At 50.7% G+C, this 25,971-nt stretch overlaps 1 protein-coding gene across 5 annotated transcripts; it reads right to left on the reverse strand.

The window, feature by feature from the left end:
- Positions 1-740: 740 nt before the first annotated feature.
- On the reverse strand, positions 741-25,556 carry STX16 (syntaxin 16). Of its 5 annotated transcripts, none has more exons than XM_054573566.1 (9): positions 24,708-24,802; positions 10,216-10,332; positions 9,982-10,089; positions 9,434-9,574; positions 8,515-8,680; positions 7,668-7,759; positions 7,042-7,185; positions 5,837-5,917; positions 741-3,504 (listed from the first exon to the last, which is right to left on the reverse strand). In XM_054573566.1, exons 3-9 carry the CDS (start codon positions 10,072-10,074, stop codon positions 3,400-3,402), a joined length of 822 nt encoding a protein of 273 aa, XP_054429541.1. In that variant the 5' UTR covers positions 10,075-10,089; positions 10,216-10,332; positions 24,708-24,802; the 3' UTR covers positions 741-3,399. The 5 variants fall into 5 exon arrangements, with proteins under 5 accessions (XP_054429541.1, XP_054429542.1, XP_054429537.1 ...); XM_054573567.1 differs by lacking the exon at positions 24,708-24,802 and adding an exon at positions 24,657-24,674; XM_054573562.1 differs by lacking the exon at positions 10,216-10,332 and having other exon boundaries at positions 24,708-25,556.
- Positions 25,557-25,971: the final 415 nt, after the last annotated feature.

Genomic DNA, 25,971 nt, shown 5'->3' on the forward strand with positions numbered 1-25,971 from the left:
AGGAGAGAGCCCGGGAAGAGGAGGGCACGCCTGCGCTGTGGCCCCGCAACAGGCTCGGGAGGTCAGAAGGGCCACAGACAGACACCAGCAGCGGGACGGACTCGATGCCCAGCTCGCCAAGGTGACTCCTCAGAAAGACGGCCCCTGCTTTTGTGCGGATGGACCCGGGTGTCTAACTAAAAAGACACAGATGCCCACGGCGCCTCCATGGCATCTCCCATCGGGACACGCGCATGACAGCCAGCGCATTGTTGACAAAGAACACCCTGGCCTTGGAGGAGGGGACACGGGCACATGGACATCTGAGGGGAAATAGAGCCGTGGCTTCGAGTTCAACGAGCAAACACCATCCCTGGAGTTTTCAGCGTCATGGGGTAGGAAACGGCCCGAGGCATTTAGAAGTTTACGTCTCCCCAGCCTGCGGGCAAGGGTTACTTCTCCGCAAGGCACGCATACGGACTTTTATTTGACGATGTCTAGGTGGTGCTTGGTATACATGTAAAACGTAGATTTTCATGAGAAAATAATCCTCTGCCTTTTTGTCTACTGGATAAAGGACATGGGTCCCTTGGAAAGCGTCCTCTAGACAGACAGATGGACCTCCAGACCTCAAGGCCTCAGGCACAGCACAGGCACCGGCCCAAACAACCCCCACCAGACCCCGCGTGCGTTTGAAGATAACACGAACCCCATGGTTCAAATTAATACTAGGACTGCAGGATATTGTTTAATCTGCACGATTGCTTTATTGTACAAAAAAGTTTCCAGTAACAGTAAATTAGTTTTAAAAAAGGACAAAAAAAGGCATGTTGGATAGAAGCGCTGCGCTAATTGCTTTATTTAAGCACACCAGAAAAAAGTCTTATCTGACCAATTAGGTTGGGAGGGTTTCATTACCTTCAAGAAGCCATTAGCCGGGAGGGACACTGAAAGCACCTGCGTCAGAACAAGCAACACTCTCCCAGCGAGCGCAGCGCAGCGCAGCAGCCTGGGACCGACAGGCTCGGCCTTGCGCCCACGGCAAAGCCGACCACACGTACCCCCCACCCGCCCCTCCGAATAATGAAACCAGAGACAGTCGACTCCAGCTACCATCTGGGCGCAGGGCGGGGGCTCTGGGCAACTGACCAGTGCAGCTTCCCACGTCCCCTCTCGCCAGGCGCGGAACCCCCAGGACTGGGAGCGGGGCAGGGTCCCTGCTGGCCCTCGTCTCAGGGCAAAGCCCCGGTGATGGGACAGGCCCACCGAGCCATCATCCCGGCCAGGGCCCTCACACAGATGGCGGCTTCGGCAGGTCAAGGAGCCAGCCCCTCCAGGGGAAAGGAATGGCCCCGAGGTTCCAGGACACCATGCCTGAGTCGCTCTTACCGTCCCCAGTGCCGATCTTCCTGCAGCAGGAAAATGCAGTGCTGGGAGGAGCCCGGCCAGCCAGGGTGCAGGCGCCAGGCGGCCGGGGCTCCCGCTGGCGCCGCCCTGGTGTCCACCAGAACGTGCGGCCCTTCCGCCACAGCGACAGCCTCAATGCCACTTCCAGTCAGATCCATGACTTTACCCAAACGGGCTGGGGGACAAAAACTAACCTTAATCACCCTATTCACTGCAAGTAAATATAAATAAATAGGGGTCCTTTCTCAAAGGGTCAATTTCCTTCAAGGTCAGTTAAGACAGCATCTTAAAAGCGTCAACAGCGATCCAGTTCTAGCACTAGAGACGCCTGGGAGGCGGGCCCCCGCTCTAAACAGCCCCTCTCCCGGAGCAGCTGGTCCGTAGGGGCCTGGACTCCACTGCTGGGCGAGGGTTAGCAGGGACAGGGAAGGGAGCGTCTGCGGCTACCTCGACATCTGCCGGAGCGCCGCCTGTCAGGGTGAGTGAGGCCAGGCTGGCTTCTTAGTCCCTGATTTTTCCTCCTAATAAATAACTGTGTGTCAGGAAACACGATGCCATCTCCTGAGATGCCAGGGACACCTTCAGGTCATCCTACAGCCACCTCACCAATAAAACAGGTGGTTCCCTGGTGCCATCAACGGCTTGGGGAGGGAGGGCTGAGACACCCTGAACCTCTGGACTCGAGTTTAAATTTCCAGAAACAACTTCAAAGTCAAATTCTAGAGAAGCGTTTTAGGTAACTGGTCGAAATAAAATGTAGCTCAGAGAGGTAAAAACAATGGAAAAGCTATCAAAAATTATACAAAAACCACTAAAACCCTACTCATGTCTCAAGGGCAATGAAAGCACGAACGGCTTCCATTTTCAGAGTCTTCCTTGCCTCTTGACACGGCCACAGCTCCAGGCAGGCACCGGAGCACCACAGCGGCCCCCCGCCCGCGACGGAGCCCCGCCCGGGGGGCCGCTCCGCCCGCACTCCGGCGGGGACCGCCCGGCCGGTCCGCACAGCCTGCAGGAAGGTGCCCCGCTCCCGGGCATGTGCGGCGGCGACGGGACAGCCCGTAAATCACACCTCTGGTGGAATATTTTACTTTGAAATGGAGTGATGTTTGGTTAATAATTTGAGACCCGAATGGGGTGGCCCATTTAGAATGGCCTCTGTGTGAATTCACAGTTCATGAAGTGCTGGCTGGTTTGAACAGGTCGTTATGCAGTTAGTACACAAGCAATGGACTGAGCAAGGATGGCCGGGGACGCACCCAGGGGCATACTGGCCGATTCTGGTGACTTTCGTGACGCTCCTCAGCTTCCTTTTAATGCGAGGTTAGTTCAGTCACCAACTTTGAAATGCAGGCGGTGTTGCTCAGCAGCCCTTCTGGCGCAGCGCGAGGCCTCCGACGAGGACCGCACCTTTCGCAACTGATTTAAACTTACAAAGCTGTTTTAACTGGCCCATCTAAATGTGTTAATTAACATCAATGATGGTTTCTTATTTTTCACACTTTGTTACTCTGATCATTAACAGTGATGGAAAAGTGAAATTAAGGTAATGGGGAACGGATTATAAATTCTTAAAGGACTTCTCGGTTTGTTTTCAGCTGGAAAATAAACAGAAAGATGAAGAGGCATTTTTGCCTCTACCCATACATTTTTGATACCAAATCCTGAAAACCCAAGTGGTTTTCAAAATTTTTTTTTCCAAAAATTATTTTACCACGCTGCTCAGACATGTCTGCTAAGAGAAACAGCACACACACAACAACATCGAACAGCCTGCGGAGTGCCCGCCCACGCTCCGCTCCTCTTCTCGCGCCGCAGGGACGCACCGCCACTGGTGACAGGACTCCACCTCCAGTCTGCGGCAGTGCCGAGGCCCTCCCGTTGTCGCCACTGAAGGAAACCAGAGGCCGCCCCCGCGGGAGCCGCGGAGTCCACGAGGCGGCCCGGCAGCACCCCCGCCGCGGGCAGCGGCGCGGCCCGACCTGATCCGCGCGGCGCACATACCCGGGCCGCTCAGCGAGACTTCACGCCGACGAGGACAACAATGAGGACGATGATGATGACAAATAATATTAAAATCACAAGCATCTTCCGATTCTTCTTTTGATACTGCTCTGCCTATAGAAAAAGGAGGGGGGGAGAAGGCGGTCATTTTCCCCAAAATCAAGTGTCCCTCGTTTCCAGCCCTAGGCTTCCTTCAGGTCCCTCCGAGGAGCCGACATCTAGGCTACTGGCTCCCTGGCTCCCTCCCTCCATCAGTCCGCGCGTGCACACAGCCAGCACCGAGGAGGGGCCCTGACCTGCTGCTACCCGGCCCCTCCCGCCCCCTGGGGACACTACTGTCCCAGGGGCGCTGATGCGGGGCTGGGACCTGCCACCCAGGCGCAGGCTGGCGGGAGAGGGCAAGGCCTGCCCTCCCACCCACGTCCTCCGCCGCTGGGGCCCCCGCTCTTCGGGAAAGCCCGGAGCGTGCAGCGCCCCCTTCACCACGGCGTCGCTCTGCCGCCTCATCGCCCCGCTGCCCAGCTCGAGTCCTGCCTCCCCGGAAAACGGCAACAAGGGAGAATTCAACCTTCGACGTAAAACTGGGAAGATGCTCCCCACGGGGGGGCCAAGTGCACAGAGCGCCCCCTGCCCCCAAGATGCGCCCCTGAGCCCCTGGCGACACAACAGAGGTTGTGTTCCAGAGCTCGGCAGGGCCAGGCTGCGCCTGTTCACGTCAGATGGACCGCAGGGTGCCGTCCCGCGACGCCGGGCCCCGCGCAGACGCCATGTGCAGCAGAGGAGAGAGCCGCGAGGGTGGCTGCAACACATCCAGAGACGGCCTGCTGGCAGCCCTTTCACTGTCAAAGGACAGTGACAGACAAGGAAACGGCCTCGGGGAAAACACCTGCCAGAAACACCCAATCTCTCCTGTCCTCCTTCCACGTCCCCCACACCTGACTGCAGCTTTGTTTGCCCGGTGGGCCACGCCTCCTCCTAGGACCACTTGTCAAGCCGGGAAACATCAGGACAGACAGGACTTGCGAGTCCAGCTGCCGGTGTGAGGCGACACCCGACTGCCAAGGAGACGGGCAGCTGCCTCCCGACAGCAAGGTGACATGGGAGATAAGACGAGCACGCCTCCTTTTCCAATAAGTAGCCCAGAACACCAAGGAGGCCACCACTAAATGATATGCTTTAAAACCTCTCAAAATGATTTATAAAGGAGAACCTCAAACAAAATTTTAGTTCCCACTAGGTCTGTACACTCCCCGGACAAGCTTTTCCTTTTATCTGCGTTATAGTACAAAACGTGTTCTACCAGATTTTAAGAAACTTCACGAGCAACGCGGAGTCCCACAGCAGATCAAAATCTGGGTATCAGAGAGTGAGAAACTCAAGTCAGTTTCACTCTTCTAACAGACAAGAGCCGGCCACCAAATGAACCTAGACACTTCCCCAGCGCTCTGCTCACACAAGGCAAGCCTCTCCTTCCTCGTCACGGGCTGGGCTGGGACACCGTGTGGGCAGCGACACACCAGGAGAACCAAGGGCTCCTGGCAGACCTGTGCCAGCCTCCGCGGTGCCCAGTGCCTCTGCGCGAGGGGCCCTCGCTGCTGGAGGAGGGGGCTGGTTGCCGACAAATGACAGGGTAGTTCATGAATGAATTGGAAAAATGCTCAGGATGTGGCAGAAATACCAGTGGGTGTCAAAGATACAAAGAGATGAGCAGAATTTACTGTATGTGTGAAGCATTACCTTCCTTTTAGAGCAAATAGGCACCCAATTACACAGAGGAGCCACTCGGCAGTGTATGGGTGTGTTTCTCATAAACGATCACAAGAGTTCTAAGATGCTTTTCATTTATTTTTAACAAATATGAAAAATATTCCTGAAATAGCCACCTTATTAGCAAAGAATAAAAGAGCTAATAATACTCTCATTTCAACAAACTATTCTTTTGTCAAGGTAAGCACACAGATGCACTGCGGTAATTAAAAGGGAAAATTAGATTTCTATCTTCTGCAGGGTGATGCTCCCGCAGCAATTCATCAGAAATGTGTCACCGCACGAGGCCGTACGGCCTCCGCGAGCACACAGGACAGTCGGCTGCATTTTAGCGAATGCCCCGACGACTGATTTCCTAAAACAAGACTCAAAGAATGAAATGTTTTCTAAAAGGAAGAAAACCCCCGTTCCTCTAGAATTTACTGTCAGGGAAGGAAGTTCTCAGCAATTTCAAACCTAAGCGCGAGGTGCCCCCGGAAACACCAATTACAGCAAAGCGGCCACGGACCACGCAGCTGGTCCTGGGTGAAACCACACCGTCCGCTTGTGCACTATTGTACCGAGAGTCACAAGGGACAAGAGTGCTGAGGACATCTGTGATGGAAGACACCCCCGTATGAATCCTTCATATCGGATAACATTTCCTCAAATTCTCAACTACTGAAAGACAGGGTATTACCTTGTGAAGCTCTTTCAAGCCGTCCTCAGTTCTGATACAGGACTGTTCAACATTATAATCAATTCTATCAAGGACTGTGCCCTGGTGATAAAGGACAGTGACAGACAATCAGCAACACGCGGGGAAAGCGGACTCAGAAACACTTGCCGCCAGGCACGGCAGTGTCTGTGTGCTCGGCTGCAATCAAGTCTAGCTCATGAGGAAGCAGGACTGACACACTGAGGTTTCTGTTTTGGATTTCGCCACTGCAGAATGTGCTGCATTCAGACTTCCTGGTGCTTTAAAAAATATACAGTTCAGTGGAGACAGGCTCTGAGCAGCAAAGGGCGAGCGACTGTGCCCACCTGCTGCTTAGATTCAGGGAGGCAGAGTGCACCAGGCTAGCTAGGCCCGGTTATGATTAGGCCCGGAAATGGACCGCCATGTCTACAGACGTCAGCGCAGGTCTCCATGGGTCAGAGCAGGGACAGTGAGCGCCAATCCACCATGTGAAATCTCACATCTGCCTCAAGTGGACTTTTGTTCGTAATTGTTTAATCTCTTGGTTCAGACAGAGAGCAGGGCGCACGGGGCTGGACGGAAGAGCAGGCTCTGAACGGAAGCACGCTGCATTAGCGGGAGGGCAGCGCAGTGCCCTGGGAGCCGCGGCAGTAATTAATGCAACCAGATCTTCCGCAGCCTCAACGCTCCGCTCCCGGCTGGTTTCAGGGGGATCAGGACCCAAATCCCTATTGGCAAGATAATAAAATACCCTAATCAGATTGTAACAGTGAACAAACAATTTAATTCCGCTTGAAAGCTAGTGGTTCCAGTCGCCATCACGCAGTAACCTGCCAAAATTAGAAGGGAAACCTTATCTGTTGCCAGAGTCATTGCTGAGCGTGGGCAGAGCCACCCAGGCCCCCAACAGGGGCGCGCGCGCTCATGAGCACCCCTGGGGCAGAGAACATGAGGACTTCTGCAGACATTTATCTATCCAAAAAAAGGTTTCCTGTTTTGTTTTGGTTTTTGTTTAATATAAAGGATGGAAGCAGTATGTGTATATAATTTGTACATATATACGTGTATGTACATGTGTGCACACACACACAGACATACTTTGGGGAGCAGGTTCAAATTGAGTGCAGAGTCCACAAAGTCTGGAGAAGGACCAGTTTTTATGGCAGGAAAACCCATGGCTGAGGAAGGCAAGGGAACGCACGTACCTGCTCCACGATCATCGCTCCCAAGTCCCTGAATATTTCATTGAGGTCAGAAATGGACTGCACAATCTGGCGGATCTCCCGCTCCCGCTCCTCCACCATCAGCGTGTTCTGCTCCACCAGCGCCAGCTGCTCGTCTGTGAAACCCTAGCCAAGCAAGAGTGCAGGATCCTTATGTCAGATTCCTCCCCCTCAAGAACACTGCCGTGTACCATCTTAGACATGATCGAAAGAAAATGATTTCTAGAAACAGTTCTGGAAAGCACAAACAACATACACACACTTCTTCTTCCCTAAGGAGAGAGCCACATTCCCAGAGCAAGCGGGACCTAGGGCGGGAATGGCTGAAGCGGGCACAGGGCGAGGCCTCCTGCCTGCAGCTGCGCAGGGTCGGGCGGCCAACCTAGCAGGGAGAACCCCGCGCGTCCGCCCCCAGGTCCCAGTGGGCAGTTACGCGGTCTCCCTGGGGGCCGTGGGGAGGACGCAGCAGCCGGGTCCCTGTGGCTGTCCTTCCACTGCTGGGAAAACTACAGGTGGGCCTGCAAGTCGCGCGCCACGGCTCCGCTCGCCTCGTGCCCAGGTTACAGGCCTATGATGAGAAGAGAACAGAACGCAGCCCCTTCACGCACCCGATCATAAAGAGTAGCATCGTCTCCATCATCCATCAGTGGCACTGACGTATCGAAGAAATGCTGGGATCTCTCCTCTCGGTTCTTCATGCCTACCACAGACAGGAAGTCACTTTACTCGAACATGCAAACCATCCCGGTTACCGCTCCGCCATTAGGAAGGGGAATCTAGATTAAACTCAACAGTCAAAATGGAGGTGTTAGCAGCTTCTCAGGTGTGTGTGTGGGGGGGATGAAAGTTTATGAACACAACAACATGCAAGCATTTTGGGTTAGTCAAGGCAAAAGGACACTGTAAATGTGTACGATTCGCTTGATGCCAAGTAAATGACAAAATGACACAACCATCTGAGAATCAGTGAAGCAAAATATTTAATCTATCTGCTGTTACAAAACATTTTTAAAATTCAGTTATTTTTCTCTAGAAGCATCTCTAGTAGAGATTCCAAATGGCTCTAAATCAAATTTTTGAAGTAATAAAATACAAATATGCAGTTGTCAAACCGAGGAAGGACTGGAGTTTTGAAGAGCACGCAGGGACATTATTGAGTGCAATGGAGAGAAAGAAGAAAAAGTTTGCAGAACGCAGCTGAATGGACTGCGCTATTTGGAATCCCAGCCCCCCGGCCCTCAGGCTCAGAGGAAGCGCTGAAACCACCCCCAGAAAGGCTTCTGGGCCGCTCTCAACTACTCTGGTTGCTATGGAAATATGGAGCTTTAGTGTGATTACGACTAGTTTCACCTATTAATTAGCAGCTCCCCATTCCGACACCTAGAAAGCTACCGGTGGTTACGTGTTCTAAGGTGAGGTCAAACTCTTCAAGCCTGCCGGCGAGGCCGCACTCACGTTTCAGGTAGCCGGCCTGCGCGTGCCGGAAGCCGCTGGAGAGCTCCTGCAGCACCTGCGCCAGCGAGGCCACCACGTTGCGCAGCAGCCGCTCCTCCTGCTCCGAGCAGGTCCGGCGTGCCCGGCTGGGCAGAGCCTGCACCGCGCGCTGGCACCTGTGGAAGAGCTGAGACGGCCCCGAGTGCTCGTACCTGTCCCCGCGCGAGGTCCCCGAAGCCGGAAAGCTGCTTGGATCAACCAGCACAGGGAGAGGCGAGCAGGGCACAGTTTGCAGGCGCGGCGCTGCGTCAGACGCAACTGCAGCGCTGGGTGCACACGCCCCAACCCACACGGACACCCGCCCTCCCAGGCGGCACGCATTATCACTCCCACTTTGCAGACAGAGCCCTGGAGTCGCAGGGGAAGGAGAACCGGGCGGGCCCCTGTGCCGCTGCCGCGGGCCAGCATTCAGCAGGGCAGCACCCGGGAGGCTTCCCGCAGCGCCAGCCCCAGCCCCCTGCTCCTCCTGAGCGCCCGCAAGGTGTGCACCAACAGGGCACGTATCTGCCGACATCTGGACACTGGTTATAGTGCTTATAATCACTTAAATTTAACACTTTACAAGAGACTTTTTCCCCCAGGATACTAATATGCTCAAGTCTAGGGCGGAAACTCTCAACCTCCAATTATGAGAGCCATTTTTAACACAGAAAACGTTTCAGCACTAGCACACGGCAGAGGTTATAGACATTTTTAGGTCTCATGATCGAACTTACTAATGCTCTGGGTTTACTTTTTAAACTCAATCCAGAGTAGTAGCTACAACAACGAAGAACAGTCCCCTCTCCGCCAGACACGGGCTCCTTCACTCGCCCACGGGGAGCCTGGCGCCGCTGCAAGCCCCTTCCTGACCTGGCCTGGGTGCCCCCGCCGCGCTCACCTGCGTCACCTCCTGGGTGGTGATCTCGATGGCGTGCTCCTGCTCACTGCTGTCATCCAGGGTGGGTCTGTTCAGATGCTGGTCGTGTAGGCTGGCGAGTTCCTTCATCTTCTGTTTGATGCGGCTGACATCATACTGGATCTAAGCAAACGAAAGCACACGGCTCGACCACCGGCTGCGGGCGCCTGCCGGCCTCCGAGACAGCCGGGCACACTCGGCTGCTGGCTGCTGCCTTCGGCCAACTGGTAGGCTGCCAAATGCACGAGCAACTCTTCATTCAAAGATCCAGAAATTCAAATACCACTTCTCCATGTCTCACAGCGCTTCAGCGTCTCCCTAGAGCTCGTGGAGTTACCACTCCACCAAAATCACGCACACCGCCGCGCCCTCCCTCTCTCGTGGCATGCACACTCGGTTAACTGAAAGCTGAAGTCTGGCCATGCATTTAGGCGTGCCCAAGTCAGTTTTTTTCGGCAAATGTCTTAAAATAGGTTAATGTCACAATTTCTTAAATAAATAAGATAGTGTGAAACTAACATTCAACTTACTTCATCCACTCCGTCCACCCATTTAGGAGGTGACCATTTTGTCACGCCAATCGCTGCTTCTGGGTCTAAGCTAATGCCTGACACCAGAGCCATTCGGTCGTCGGCGAGCTACCGGGAAACAAAAGGACAGCGTGAAAATCGCTCAGACCCGGTCTAGCTAAGCACGTGCTTATTACTGCCTTCTAAGTGTCTCTCCCTACGAAAACGCAGAAATGGAAGAGTAAGCACACTTGCCTGACTAGACTCTTGCTTTTGAGACTGCTAACATTGGAACTGTTTCTCTATCTTTTCATGCACCAGTTCTTAATTTTCTTGGATACACTTGTGAAACATGAATTTGACTTGATCTGCCTATAGAAATGTAATAAAAAAGTCAACAAAAGCGCCTTAAAAGAAGTTTCTTAGTACTCAACAATTAATTTGATCAGACACAAGTTAAAAACAAATAACTCAGCTGGGATATAAAGAACAGCATGGGGAACAGAGTCAATAACGCCGAAAAAACTCCACGTGGCGCTCGGTGGGCACTGCAAACCCCAGAGAACGCGCTCTGCGCAAAGTGTATTACTGTTTACCGCTAACGTCGCACACCTGAAAGGAGCACAAAATAATATTAAATGTAAACTGTAACTGAAAACTCTTTTTAAAAGTAAAAAAAAAAAAAATACTAGGCTGTAAATGTAACAAAGTTCAATGGTGGTAACGTTTACTTACATATATTCAGCTTATTTTGGAAACAGGGCTGATCCAGTTAACTTGGTCACAAGATCATTAACCATGTGTTAAAGTGTGTGAAAGAAATGCTTAAACAGTTAGCAAATTATCTACCATTTGGCAAAAGCAATCCTTAGCGTCTCAATGCAGTCTCACATTGTCATTTCTTTTCTTCGGTTAAATGTCCGCAGGCAACGTTCTTGCCGCTTTTGGAATGCCAGCGATGGTCCTGGCTTATTTTACCCATACAGTGCATGGCCCGGGACACTCCGGATGGGGGAGATCACAGCTTTGGGGCTTGGGGATACGGGCTCTCGCCCGGAGGCGGGGACCGGGAAGAAAGGCTCTGGAGGCGGCCTCTGGGCGCAGGATTTATAAATGCCCGTTTCAAAGCGTCCAAATGAGGATCAAAAATAATGGGAAACAGCTCATAAAAGTCCTCTGTAGGCAACACTTTGCACATTTTCTGAACAGCACTGCAATACTGGATAAGGAATTTAGATTGCCTTTCTTCCCCCTCCTTGCACTTGCCTAAATTTACTTTTTCATTCATTCATTCATTCAGCAAATACCCTACTTGTTTGCTTTTCACCAATGAAGGAACTAGACAAAAATTTTAAATCCACAGATGAAGAGGGGGAAACACCACCTAAGGAAAAACAGAGTAAAAGCTTTCTTCCAGCCATGGGCCCTGAACCCTGGACAGGGAGGGGACAGCAACTTCCTGCACGCAGTTGGGGGGCCTTGCCTCTGTCCCCCGCACCCCGTGGGGCTCTGCCCCGTTTCCTAGGGCATCTGTGCGTTCAGGGAGCGTGCTAAATGCAAGGACAGCGCGAAGGGACCAGAGCCCCCGCTGCTGCCCTGGAGTCTGAGCTGCGACTGCAGCACCGCGTTCCAGCCACGGGGACACTGCGGGCCCAGCGGGCCCTCGGGCCTGAGAACAAGAAGGCCCTTCGGTCGGCCGCCCGCCGCTCGCGCTCCGTGCGTCTGCGCCACCCTCCCTGGAGCCACGTTCGTCGTCGGGAGTTCACTAACAGGAACGTTACGCTGCTTTCAGGATTTAATCCTCACAAAAGCTAGGTGAGCCCGGGACCCCATTTTTCCAATCCATAAGTGAGGAAATTGAAACTCAAAGAAGTTAAGCACCTGGCCTAAGGTCACCAAGCTATTAGTGACAGAGCGAAGCCCGGGCGGGCCGACGCCAGGAGCGCCATCCACTCCACCAGCTGCCAATCACTCTGACAGGCCCATGAAATAGAACTGCAATTTGCTAAGAAAACAAATCAGGACAACAAACCCTCAGATTAAAACGACAACACAAAACAGGCCTCTGATCCCTATCAGCTCCCCACCAACAGCACCGGAACCACAGGATGGGCCCCTCCATGCGCAAGCACATAAATGTCAACAAAAAGCAAAAAGCAGCCTCTCCAGCTGACGTCAGTGGACACAGGGACAAGGCACAGACCTCTCATCCCATCCAGGGCAGGCGCAGTGTGCGGCAGAGCTGCTCACTCCTCAGGTCCTGCTGCTAAGGGTGACTCTGCGGAGGGCACCCTGACCAAGGCACAGGGACGACCCCACATCTAGCCCCCAGCGGCAGCCAGCTCTACAGCCTGTGCTGGACACGGACGCGCTGCCTGCCTGGAGCCAAACTAGAACTTAAGACTTCCGGCTGTTTGTACAAAGCAAAACCTAAAACGGCTAAGGTACCTCTTCATGAGTCCTGGCAGTTTACTATCTAACCCACTGTATTTTACCAATACTCCGTATTTCAATAAAGCAATAATAGTCATTTGTTTCATTTGTAGTTGTTAACCACTTTTTACAAGTATACGTTAAACTAAGAGGTAGAGGTGTTACCTAAGTCACACGCACAGCGGTGAGTATCAGCTTATCCGAAACAAGTGGGAGATTCTCAGTTGCATATGAAGTCAGTCGAGGTAGATTCAAATCAACTCTTTTAAGCAATACCTGATGTTATACAGTAAGTGCCCCCCACCCCCCAAAATGCATGTAAATCAGGTCTGGGAAAAAAGGAAAAAACACTGTGAGGGGTCCTGTCCATACGCGACAGGGACGGGGCGAGATGCCGGCCCACGTAGCTGGCCCCCGTGTGCCCACGCGCTGTATGAGGGTTTCTCGGGGAGGCGAACGGCCGATGCTTTGGGACTGCAAACTTTAAACAGGGAGCCGTCTGCCCCTCTAGGACAGCGCCCACAGCAAGAGCTCGTGGCGAGGAAGAGGCACAGCCCTACTCAGGCGGAACGTGGTGTCTGCTCCCGGTGTGGACGTGGGATCCGCATCGCAGTTTGTACTTGTTTTCTTTTAGAAAAAGACCACATTTACAGGAGGAAAAACACAATGGAAGATAAATGCCAGTTATTTAAAATGGAAACAAATATGAACATAAAAATGTATTTTAAGTGCAAAATCACCCTTTCAACGTCAGAAATCCCACTTGCCATTTCAAGACATGTTATCGTAGGGTATCAAGATCCAGGACATCTCAGTTTTTAAGTTGCCATCTTGGTCGATACAGACTCTGAGGAAACTGCCAGGTTTTTAATTCTCTTTATTTGTCCTTGCGGAACTTCAACTTAGTCCCCCTTCCAGATAGATGGTGTTGGTGATTAAAGCTTTTCTTAAAAGAAGTTGTGCTTTGGAAGTTAAAGAAAAAATTCTTTCCATATTTGTTAAATAAGAAAACTTTTTAAACAAAAAGTTGTACTTATGAGAATGAAGACTTTAATAACTTGCATCTCTTCGTGGGTAGCTGTCTTCCAAGAACTCTGGGGGTGGCCACCCCAGCGCCCGGCCGTCTGACTCGACCTCCCCAATGTGGCAAAATTCCGACAGCTGCTCCCCCAAGAGCACAGCCGATGGCTTCTCGCTAGTTTCACCAAGTTATCTCTGCCCTTGAATCCACATGAGCCCATGACACGGGTGCCCCACCCAGCACCTGCCCCACCCAGCACCGTGCTGTTCCAAACACCCAGCCTTCCTACGTGTAGAGAACCCTGCCTTCTGGGAGGGCTGATGGAATGGACCGTAAGATGCAGGAAATGGCAAAGCCTCTGCGGAGGTTAAAAAATCAGATACACGCCCCCCCCCCCCCCCAAAAACAACAGACTGAGTTCAGCCATAATGCTACTCAGCAGCGACACTGACGTTCGGGGCTGCCTGTGGCGACGAACCTTGAAAAAGTCCAGAAGGGACGTGGAAGGTGGCAGACAGCCTGGCCACTCGCGCCTCCACGCAAGCTGGCCTCGGAGCGCGTGTGATGGGGCCGGGCCCGGGCCTCGCGGCTGGGCCTCCGAGGCTCGATGACGGTCGCCCGCGGACCACGAGGCGGGAGCCTCCGGGCTCTGAGGGAGCGAATAAGCACGTGGGGAAGAGGCAGGACGCCAGCGCTGCCGCTTGTTTTTTGATCTGGGACACTCTTAAAATCGGGTTTACTTGTTGGATTATGAAATAATAAATGTTCAAAACAGACTTTTTTTAAACGTGCAGAAGTATAGAGATAAAAAAACTCGAGAGGCACAGCACTCACACGTAAATGTGGCTGGCTCGGTGGACTTTCCTTTCTCCTCAGCAATTATGCACCCTCAACACCACCGAGGAGGGAGCAACGAGAGCCTGTGCTCGGTGGGCACTGCGCTTCCGTGGCCGCGGCCTCCTCAGTCCCAACAAGCCTAGACGGGGACCGGGCATGGCTCCCCGTTTCACACGCAGGGACACCCGAGCCCCGTGGGGCTCAGGGGCTTCTCAAAGCCACCCCCGGCCATGCGACCAGGGCGCCCAGCCTGCAGCCCCCTGTGCTTACCAAGTCACCCTGCCTTCCCTGGGCGTGTGGTCTGGGGGCTTGACATCAGCTTCTTGTCATTTTTGAACGTTCCTACTTAGAATCTTTAAAACCCAACAACCAGAGGGCCGACTCTACAGAGATCTAGGAGAACGTCGGACGCGTCCTCCTCAGGGACACCTTACTCGGCGTCTCCGGAGGAAGACGGAGGACCCCGGGCCCCCCCGGGGTACATTCCGAGCTGGTTTGCACAGAGCGACCGTGAACGTGGACAGACCACAGGAAGCCATCAGATGAGACGGCTTCCCTCGCGGAGGCCCCAGGGACGCGGCCGGGAAAGCTGGCTCGGGCCTCCCCGTGAGGACGGGCCCCCGGGGCCCAGCGGCGCCGAGCTCGCCACTCCTCGCCCAGGAGCCCTCCCGGCGAAGCCCTGGGCCGCCCTGGCCAAGCAGGCTCCAGACGGCATGCCCAGGGCGCGCCTCCGCGCCTGCCACTCCACGTAGTCAGTACACAAGTATAATGAGCTGAGTGAGTCGACAACAAATGGACAGAGGGAATGAATGAAGTAAATGGACCCCGAGGTCTGCCCCCTGCAGGCTGCCCCGCGGGCGTGGGACCAGCACCCAGTGCTGCTACAGCGTAAGGCAGTTCCAGTGCCCGTTCTGTTCCCACGCCACACTCAGCCTCCTGGGGGCCATGTTCAGTAAGGGGCAGCGACATCTGTCCTGCAAGCCTGCTCTCTTGTGCCACAAGCCCGCTCTCTTGTGCCACAAGCCCTAATGCGTTTAGAGTCTGGTCGGCACACCCCCCACCGCTGTGGCCCCGGAGACGCCCGAGTTCGCCGTGTGTGGGCGGCAGCGGCCTGGTCTCCCCAGGGCCCAGGGCGCAGGCGGCGCTGGCAGGGCGGCTCCCCGGTCAGGCGAGGCTGCGGCACCTGGCGCAGCGCGCTTCCAGCTGCGGGTCTGTTTTTAAACGCTAGTTGTTTCTTAATGACAAAATACATGCACGTGGTTTAAAAAAAATATCCAACCTAAGAAAAAAGTTTGCAACACAAAAGAAAGTTTCTCTTCCCTCCCAGACTTCTCCTTGGAAGGTATCCCCTGTTATCAGCTTCTTGTGTCTCTTTTCAGGAAGTTTCTAAGCACTCACAGGCATTATTTTTGTAATACACGTAATATAATTAGGCATTAAGTGTGCATTATTTTTCTTTAAAAAAGCAGGGGGCGTGCTGGCTGCCCACGGGGCCGAGAGGTGGAGGCGCCAGGTAGCTCAACCACGTCCCAGCAAAGGACGCTCGGGGTGTGTGCTCCCTGTCCCTTGTTATTAGCACAGCTTGTCAGAGTTTTAGAACTTAGAGGTCGATCTTGACCCAGAAGCTGGGAACCCCGCTGGGTTCGAGGACAGCCACCCTAACACAGCCTCACCAGTCATTCCTCGAAAACCAAACCAACAGCGCTCCCCCCACCAATCACTTGTTCTAAAAGGTCTATCCTCAAGGAAAACTATTTTTACCCCTTCATCGCTGAAGCAGACGGCGGAAACACACAAAATCAACCAGCACAGCGCCATCCCCGCTCACTACTAGCCACCCGGACAGAGTGCCACGAGGGTGTCCCCTCTCCCTCTTCTGGGAGAGTCGCTCGGAAGTGAGGCAAAGGCCCAAAGCGCGCTGCCGCCGGGCAGGAGGGGCCGGCGGAGGACCCGCCCAAGCAAGGCGGCAGGGACAGGGAAGACCCTCCCAGGAGGCGGCTGCCCCCCCCTCCCCGGCGGCCCCCCATGCGGCTGTTCCCAGGCGCTGGCCCTCACACTCCACCTGAGCCACCACGTGGCAGGCAGGGCAGCCACAACACGCAGCCCTGAAAACGGCCCGGCCCGTTCTGTGCACGGGGGTGTCCAGCCTCCCCGGCCGGGCGCCGGCTGCCTTTCCCGAGGGTGGCGAGGGCCTCCTCCAGACCGTCCACCCACCTGGTGCAAGAGCACCGTCGCTAAATCCCCAGTGTTAAATTGTGAAACACAGCAGTTTAAGTAATCAAAACAAATGCTGAAATATGTGTAAGCTCCGTGAGCACTGTATATATGACCAGAGACTCCAGGGAAAAAAAGGCATAATTTCATGAACTAACATACAAAAATATTCAAAACACAATACCTCATCCAGCTCCTGAAGAGAGATGTTGTTCCCATGAGCCCCATCCAGTTAGGGACAGCAGAAAGGAAGCAGGGCAGAGACAGACAGACAGACAGACAAGGCATGGTCAGTTGAGAAAATACTAGAATTTCAGATAACTCTAAAGTTGACTAAAAAAATAAAGATCTATTAACCAAGGCATTTAAACAATCTCCCCATGATGATGATTCTTTTTTTTTTTAAAGCTACATCGATATGTATTTTTATTTATATTTACTGTGATTGTTTTGGAAATGATAGGAAACAAACAATATATAGTTGTAAAAATTAAAACACAATAGAAACGAATAAAACATAGTTGCTTTAGTTTCACTAAAATGTAATGCTCTTCTGTTTCATAAATATCAAGTATCACATACAATATTCTAAATTCCCCTCAGGAAGAGAAAAGAAGAGAGCAAAGCTGAAGTGCAATTTTACCATGTCAAATATGTGTATATTTTAACATGCAAACCAGCCCTGCAAATGCAGCAAAATCAGAAAATAAACAACCCACAGAAATGGCCTATGGCTGCATTTAGATAACACCTGAGTGACCACGTATCCGAGGTCCCCACCGGCTCAGTCCCGCAGGCCGGCCTCTCCGTGGCACTAACAAGCCAGCCGAGAAGCCACGCTTCCCGGAGAAAGACACAGGTGGTGAAAGCAAAGAAAAACTCTCCCCATGTGCTTGGCATATGTTCCTATTAGTCTAGAAAGCACGGGTATTTATAAAGCTATTATAGAAGCAAATAAACAAAACAAAAACATGGAAGGAGAGGGTTTTTTATTTGTTTGTTTTTTTAAAGGTGTAATAGGAAGGAAGGAGCTCCGGCAGCCAGAGGATTAAGTTTCAACTGAAAACTAAAGGTTCTTTTTTAGATCAACGTAGAACTCAATCTTCTGAATAGATATTTACTAATGATACATAATCTAAACAACTACGTCTTTTTTTTTTTTTAACAGTATTGATCCCTGAAATAATTAGTGGTGAATTTCAATAATCAACTGTGTTGATTTTTTATGCTAAGAAGTGAATTTACAAAAGAAAACCATAACTTCCTTATTTAAAAATAGTGCAAATGAAACCGGTCTATCAGGACTAAAATATTATTAAAGAATGAGAGCAATACAAATGTAATTAAACATTCCTCTCCGTAAAAATCCAACTATCCAGCATAAAAAGCTGGAAGTCCCCCCTATGCCTCCCACAATCTGCAGGCAGCAAGGCAGGGCTATATTCACATACACGCTGTGCCGTAACTGTAGTACAGGAGATACTAATAGAGAAGATAGTGTCAAACGGAAATCTGATTTAATTACCCTTCACTTTATAAAGAAAAAACGTTTGTATTTTTTAAACTTGACATTTTCACCAGGAAAGCACTGAAGCGTCTTTCTTGCTCAAACGAGACGCAGGCCAAGCGCCTAACTTCGGGGTCTCGTGTGCACAGTGCGGTCTGCAGCGGCCCCTGGCATCGCGCTGCGAGCCGAGTGACGGCTGCAAGCCACGGCCGCGTCCCTGCTACACGTGCGCCTGTCCTCTCGGGTTAATCACCGAGCACGGACCCCGACCTCTTGGTTTCCACAATTACTAGTTGGTAAGAGGGGAAATTAGAGTCATGGGCCAGATACGACCCTATTTTTACAAATAAGAAAACCAAGCTGCAGAGCGTATGAATCTGTCCCCCAAGTCACAGGGCTTGTCATGCTGGCCGGGCTGGGGCAGACCCGGGAGCTGAGGCCTCGGTCCGCCCCACCTTCCAGCCCCTCCGATTCTGTAAGCAATTCAGGGGACTACAAAAGCCACCGGCAACTGCCCTCACACCCCGGAGGAAAGGAAATTCAGGAGGTCGTCAGTTCTAAGGGGCAATTTCGCTACTTGGAAACAGAAGGTTTTCAAAATCCCACCTACCACCAAATTCCAGAAAAGGTTATCAAGGCTTGAATGAAAACATTTAGAATTACCATCAGAAAACCCCCAAATACAGCCAAAGGAAAACATGTTACTACTTATCACCACCTTCTAAATCTTTATAATGTCTAAATCTAGGTTCCTGACCTGCCGATGGCATACAATCAAGAAAATATTGAAAACTCCAAGTAGCATGTGGAATTCAGAGTCTAAAGAACTTTCTACATAAAACTGAAAAATAAGTGGAAACCCATCTGTGTTTACTCAGGAAGTCTGGAAAAGTTGAGTAAAATGAGTTGGAAATACAGGTCTATGCTATAGTGATATTTACTTTATTTCCGTTCCTGCCAAAATAAAAGTTTGCTTCACTTTTATCCAACAAAGTACCCTTATTCTCGAGTAAGCCTCACTGCTTAAATGGAATCTTTAGAAGCAGAAAAGCAAATAGATCTAAAGAGAAATATACAATGATTTCATACTTGGATTCTAAAGGCAGAGACCTAATTTTCCAACAGGCTCAGCCTGGGCTGAAACTTAGAACCTTCAACATCCAAGTTAAAGTGGACTCTCTATGGCTGTAAAGTGAGACAGAGAAAGATGTGCCCTCGTGCAAGGGAAAAAAACGTAAACAGTGGGTCCCTGCACTTCCCAGGCCTGCAGCACCCGGCCCGGAAAGGCCCCGGAGCCACGGGGGCCCCGCAGAGGTCAGCACGGGCTCTCGGGCCAGGCTGGCCTGCGCCCCCCTCCCAGCTCCCTGACCCGTGGGGCAGGGGGACGCCAGACACGGTCCCCGACGCCTCTGAACCTCACTTTCCTTATCTGCATCGTGAGAAAAACAGCAGCACTTATTTGACAGAGCTCTGTGGGGACCCACGGCGCTGCCCACGGAGAGGGCTCAGCCCGGGCTCAGGCTGAGCGCTCAATAAACCTTAGCTGACACCACGGTCGAGGCGGAAGAGGGCCCTCAGGTTTCCTATAACCACGGTTAATCCTCAGTTTCCTTCTCCAAAGCACACCACATTTTATTAAAAAACAATGTGCTAATTTCAAACTAATCTAAGACCGAGGCACGGAGCTCCCCATCTAGACCACACGTTAGTTTCCGGCAGAGGACCGATCAGGCAGCGGGCACCAACCGAGGAGCTGTGATCCCTCAGAGCACCCGGGGAGGGGGGGGGGTCGAAGGTAACCGCACGGGCGACACATCGGGTCAGCGCAGCGACCGGCTTCTACTTCTCATTCATTCATTCAAGGCCATACACGTTTTCTGAATGATTGTTTAACTTTGTCCATTCATTTCAGCTTCTTAAAGCCCAGCTGCCTCTAGATGCTTGAATGAGGGGCTGCCTGAAAACCTGCATTTGGCTGCCACAGCGTCCAAGTCTCTTTTGCACCGTAATGGAGCTACTTTGAAGGGCTTCTGCTGGGGACGTTGGGCTACAGGCCCCGCGCTGTGGTTGGGTGTGTGTCTCTCCTCTCCAGATGGAAAGCTAAGGCTGCATGCCTTGGTCAGGAGAAATAATGTATCAAAACAGAACTTGAGAAAGCACTGTTGAATCCACAGGGCCACTAGAAACCACCTACCTCAAAACCCCTCAATTTACAAGTAAGGCCAGAGGTGGCCAAAGAGATTACAAACTTGCCTGAAGACACGCTCTGGGTCCTGGCAGGGAGAGCTCGCCCCAACTCCCAGCCTTGGAGCCAGCACCCCCGCCTTCAGTTCACGCTGCCCCAGGCGTGACCACCGCGGGAAGCAAACACGAAGGCCAAAACAGACTGAAGAAGGAAGGCCAACAACTGCACGTTGCTGATCGTCTAAAAAGCAAACCCCACTCTGCTTTTAACTATTCATTTCATGAATATCAACACAACCAGAACACAATTAAGTGGGATTTTGTTCAGTTCTGGGTGTTGAACTTTAAAAAGCACACACACACACACAAACAAAAACTAGACTTCATTCATTGGCAAGAAACTTAACCTCGCTGCCTGAGCGGGGAAGCCTGAGCCAGAGGAAGCTCGGGGAGGGGACAAGAAGCCTGCCGGCTGTCCTGCAGAAGAATGCCGCGGCCCAAGGGGCCAGAACTGGGGCCAGCGCCCCAGGAGGCAAGGTAACAGGCAAAGCTGGCGTTAATCGAGGCAAAGATTTTTTCCAGTACAAGCAGTGCAGTGAGCAGCTGCTGGAATTCCCTATCGCTGTCACAGTGGTCAAGGAAGGCAGGCACAGGGGCATTGGGTCAAGTGACCTCTAGGTCCCTTCTGGCCCTCGGGACTGCGCGTTGCTTTGCCACCACACACCTCCTTCAGTGCCTGGGACCGACCGGCCTGATGCCGCACAAACCTGCTTTAGCACGCGCGACAGGCGCCCGCAGTAACCCCGAACCACAGACAGCCAGACTCGCGTTCGTTTCCTCCCCCTCAAACTAGGATGCAAAAAAAAAAAAAAAAAAAAAAAATGCCCGTGTGAATTTTTCGAGCGCTAAGTAATTAGGTGCCCTTTGTTTTGACATCAGAGAAACACATACCACTTTACAGCCAATTTCCATAGCTTCTCCCTTAAATAAGGATGAAATTCAGGTTTAAAATTAAAAAAACAAAAAACTATTCCTTTTTTTATTTTCAGTTGTATGAGAAAAACACACACATGAAAACAAACTTTTACAGCTTTTTCTTCTGACTAGAAACCAGAAACTTCAGGTTATGATTTTTAAAATTAAGTTAAACTCTAGTTTGTCATTTCCTTTTTAATTATTTGAGCTTTAGATATTTACAAGTCTCATTTTAATTGTCATGTTTTTAACTTGATAGATATATATTTTGTTTTTATTACTTTCAAACATACATAAAAGTGTGTAAAATGGTATTAAATTCCTCCCAGTTCATCAGCACACTCAACAGTTAGTAACACTTTGCCTTATTTGTTTCATTTGAGGGGGGTAAGAATATGAAGTGATATTTTTGACATTTCACCACTAAAAATTTCAATAGGCCTCCAATAAAATTAGAAATTAAATCAATTAGTTTAATTAATAATTTCTTAATATCATCTAAAACCCAGTCCATATTCTAATCTGACAGCTATAGTTTGATTTGCTGCATGGTTTTGAAATTTACAAGTCATAAAAGAGGTCTAAAAATTTTTATGAGCTAGATATGCTGTAAAAAGCATTGCATGAGTTATTCAATAGTTGTTAAAAATTGTGTTAGACAGACATTTCCCCCCAAAATGTTTGTAACACTTTTCCAACTTCCAGAAAAGTTGAAAAACTGTACCCTCTACTTAGCCAAGTTAACATCTTGCCATATTGATTTTGTGTGCGTAGTAGTTTCTGTAGAACCGACTATAAGCAAACTGAAGATATAAAACTTCATCCCTAAACACTTCAGAAATTTATGACATGTGATGTGTTTTCTTAATGCACACACTTAAAATGCATAAATGTGTTTTCTTTTTAATTCTAACTTAGGCAAATCATTTTTGTTTAATTGCAAAATCTGTTTTTTAGACTGTCTGAATTGACTACAAAAATATTTTAAATGATCTGATTCCTTATAATGATCTGAGATTTTAAATAGACTAATAAACATAACATTTTAAATGGTATAACATACAGAAGGTATTTTTGAATGTTCTGACTTAGACATGCAGTTTTAGTTTGATTTAGAAATCTACTTTCAAGAAATTGTCTGCATTCCCCATCTGTACATTTCTGACAGATCTATTTTTCCAAATTGTGTACTTCAGGTATCAATTTTTAATTGTTTGACTTAGCTTGTGTGTGTGTGTATATGTATGTGTGTGTGTGTGTGTGTGTGTGTGTATATATATATAATTTTTTTTTTAAATTTCAGTTGGATTTGGAATCTATTTTCAATTATCTTCATTACCTGTCTGTACATTTTCTGACATATCTATTTTTTCTAAATTGTGTACATTAGGTATCAATTTTTAATTGTTTGACTTATTTATATATATTTTTATTTTAGTTAGATTTGGACATCTATTTACAAGAAATTGTCTGCACTACCTCTCTGTACATTTTTTGACATTTCTATTTTTCCAAATTGTCTGCCCTAGGTATCAATTTTTAGTTACTTGACTTAGCTTATATTTTTAAATATATATACATATATACACACATTTTTTTAATTGCTTAACTTAGAAAATCATTTTAAAAATTGGCTTGACTTAGAGATGCACTTTTAAAAAGCTGCCCGTCTCAGACACCAGGTTTTTAAACTGTCTGAACTAATTACTATGATGATTAATAATAAAAAAGTCTCACATCACCCAACGTTTCAGTGTTTGGAACCTTATAAAGATTTAAAAGCAAACAATATTTTTTCATTCAATTAAAAGGTACCTTAGAAACAATGATGAGTGTTAGTTGTTGTTTTTTTTTTTTTTCCTATGAGGTAGCATGAAATCTAGCCATTTAAGGGACATGCAATTTTTTTTTATATTCTTTATCAAAACTCAAGTTTCAATGTGGAATTTTTTTCATTCAATTTCTACTCTCTAATTCTTAGTTTACTTCAGAATATCCTTTTTAAAATTAGCACTGGAATTAGCCCATTTCTATTTTACACTCATTTCAGTATAATACATTTCTTTCAGTTTACAAATGCCAAAAAACTCATATTCTTAAGTAAATAAAAACCTCAACACACTCCATTCCTAGTTTCTGTGATTTTTGATCTGAGTGTACGTGATTTTATTCCTAAAACTGCTCACACAGCTTCGAAGAGCTTTTCTACAGGAGCAATAACGGCCAGTTTCCACCTGTGATTTACAAAAAGGAAAAACTGTCCGGGTAGACATCCTGTCAATAATTCAGACACATGGCATAATTTTTCTGCAGCATTTAGATAAAGTCATAGAGGGGGAAAAAAACTGAAAAAGCAATACAGTCTCTAAGAGGTAAAATAAGTGTGAGACTCCCTGAGCTGTAGATTTCCAGTACAATCCCCAGGAACCTGGTTTGGGGGCTGACTTTGTTCCTCTGCCTCACGCTGCTCCTGTTCAAACCTGGGCTGCCCACGCCAGCGCCAGCGGGGAGCCCCTCTCCAAATTAGTTTCCTAACTTCACTTTCCCATTTCAGGTATTAGAAAGCTGCCTATCACTCCTGCCTTGTTTAGAGCACCCAGAGCCCCCTGGCCGCCCTCCCCTCATTTACCAGCAGAAAACTGAGGCTCACAAAGGGAAAGCAGCCCGCATCAAACACAAACACAGAAACAAGCTATCTTTGCGGGGCTCTCCCTATAAAAGATCCTACTGCTGGGCTGGTAAAGAAAGGTTCAGGTTAATGACATTGAAAAACCTGTGCTATTTGGGGGTACGTTTTCACAAACACACTATTTTTTTTTTTTTAAGTTCGAATGGAGGGAAAAGCTTAATTTCCTGTCTGGGAAATGGAAAACGAAGATCCTAGCACCTTCCAGTCTCACACACAGGAGCCCCCAGGAAAAACAGAGAAGCAATTATTCATAGGGTACACGACCACACAGCGGGCTGCGAGGCCATTAAAAGAAAACGGGCAAAAAAAAAAAAAAAAAAATCAACAAAACCCCACAACTCCTTCCCCGCTGGGGGGAGGGTGTCGTTCATTTGCAAGGATTTGGATCTGCGATCCCGCTTCCTGGCCACCAGAACCAAAGTGAGGCTCAGGGTGGGGGGGTGGGGGGAGGGGGGTGAAAACAAAACGAAACAAAAAGGTTCCAGAAAGCCTCCCAGCTTCCAAATCTTAGTGTTAAAACATATGTAAATTGGAGGCGGATTGTCGTGCAGTGACGACGGTCGGGAGGGGGGGGGGAAGTGGGGTGCGGGGGCGAGGGATTGGGAGGGTTGCGGAAGTGAGGAGGGAGAGAGCGAGCAAGGCAGAGGTGGAGCAGGGGCCTCAAACTGTTTTTTTTTTTTCCCCCATCCTGGGTTACAGATGCCAAGAGACCTCGCATTACCGTATTACTCGTATCTTAAAAAAAAACAAAAACAGAGAGACAGACAGAGACAGACAGACAGGCAGAGCCGCAGTGCACACGAGGCGTGTGTCGGAGAGGCCGCCCGGGGACTCACCGCAGCATTGCTACGTGAATGCAGAGGGCTGGAGGTGGTGTGACTACTCACTTGCTCGGCTAACAGCTGCCGGTTTTGGATGGAATTATTCCGCAACAACAAGAAAGCGTCGGTTAAACGCCTGGTGGCCATGGCTCACCCTTTGTGACCCCCCTCTCAGGGGCCCCCCGCCCACTTATATTCCTGATTTGTTCACTTTCTTGCTCTTGGCCTGGCCTAGTCGGCCCACCCTTCACGGCAGCTTCTCTTCACGAGGCCTCAGACCTCGAGCGAGGCAGGAGCAGCAATGCGCCTCGCCCAAGCGCGAAGACCCCTCCCCAAATAACCACCTCGGCTTTCCAATTGTCTCAGTCCCCCTCCTCAAGACCTGCCTTCGATCTCCAAGCACTTAAATCCCCCCAATCCTTGCCTAGCTGGCCAGCGTCCCAGAGACCCCTCCCCAATCCAACCTCGGATCTACAAGCGTCTGACTCGCCAATCCAGCTCTGGACTGGGAGGCCCTGAAGCCCCCTACCCCCCTTAGTCTTGGAGACCCTCAAGCGGCTTGGTCCCCTGCCCCTAACTTGGCTCACACGCGCCCCTGGGCCGTGCCCTGAGGCCGGGGTCTGACTCAGTTTCCCCACTAGAGGCCTGGCCTTGGCCTTCTTTGGACAACCGGGCGAGGCCAGGGCCCTGAACTCCAGGGCGCCTGGGGCTGCCTTCGTGGGCCTCGTCTGAGCCTGCTGAGGCCCAGGCCCGACCTCCTGACCCCTTCCCTTTCTGGGCTGCCAGCTCCTCGACTGCCACAACAGGCCGCCGGCCTCCAGCAGGGCAGCAGGGCCTGCTTGCCGGCCTCCTCACTCCTCTTCTCCGGCTCCCTCCATCCCAGGATCTGAGTGCAGCTCAGCCCCGGGCCGTTTCCGTACTGTGGTCCCGGGTTCTGGCGTCCCCCCTGGCCCTCTTCCTGTCCGTCTCTCGCGAGTGCCCCCCTGCGACGTTCGCAAGCCCTGCTCGCAACGTTCCGGGCGCGGGAGCTCCCTGCCCCCTGGCCCCAGGGCGCGGGAGCGCTCCGCCCTCTCCCGGGGCGCTCCCGGGGCACCCGGTTTCCCTTTTCCCAGCTGGGCCCACACACACGGGGGGCGGGCGGGCGCGGGGGGGGGCGGGCCTGGGCCTCGAGCGTGTGGCCCCCACGCTGCAGCCCGCCGCCAGGGGCCTGGGCGCGCACATTAGAGTGGAGCTGCGCGGCAGGCAAATTTGGGCTCCAGCAGGGCTGAAGTTTGAGGCGCGCGCGGAGTTGGGGCGGGAGAGGAAAAGTTGGAGACGACTGCCTCTGGAG

Source organism: Pteronotus mesoamericanus, unplaced genomic scaffold (genome assembly GCF_021234165.1).
Source record: "Pteronotus mesoamericanus isolate MK-2021 breed Mesoamerican mustached bat unplaced genomic scaffold, CSHL_Meso_final contig_25, whole genome shotgun sequence".
NCBI classification, from domain to species: domain Eukaryota; kingdom Metazoa; phylum Chordata; class Mammalia; order Chiroptera; family Mormoopidae; genus Pteronotus; species Pteronotus mesoamericanus.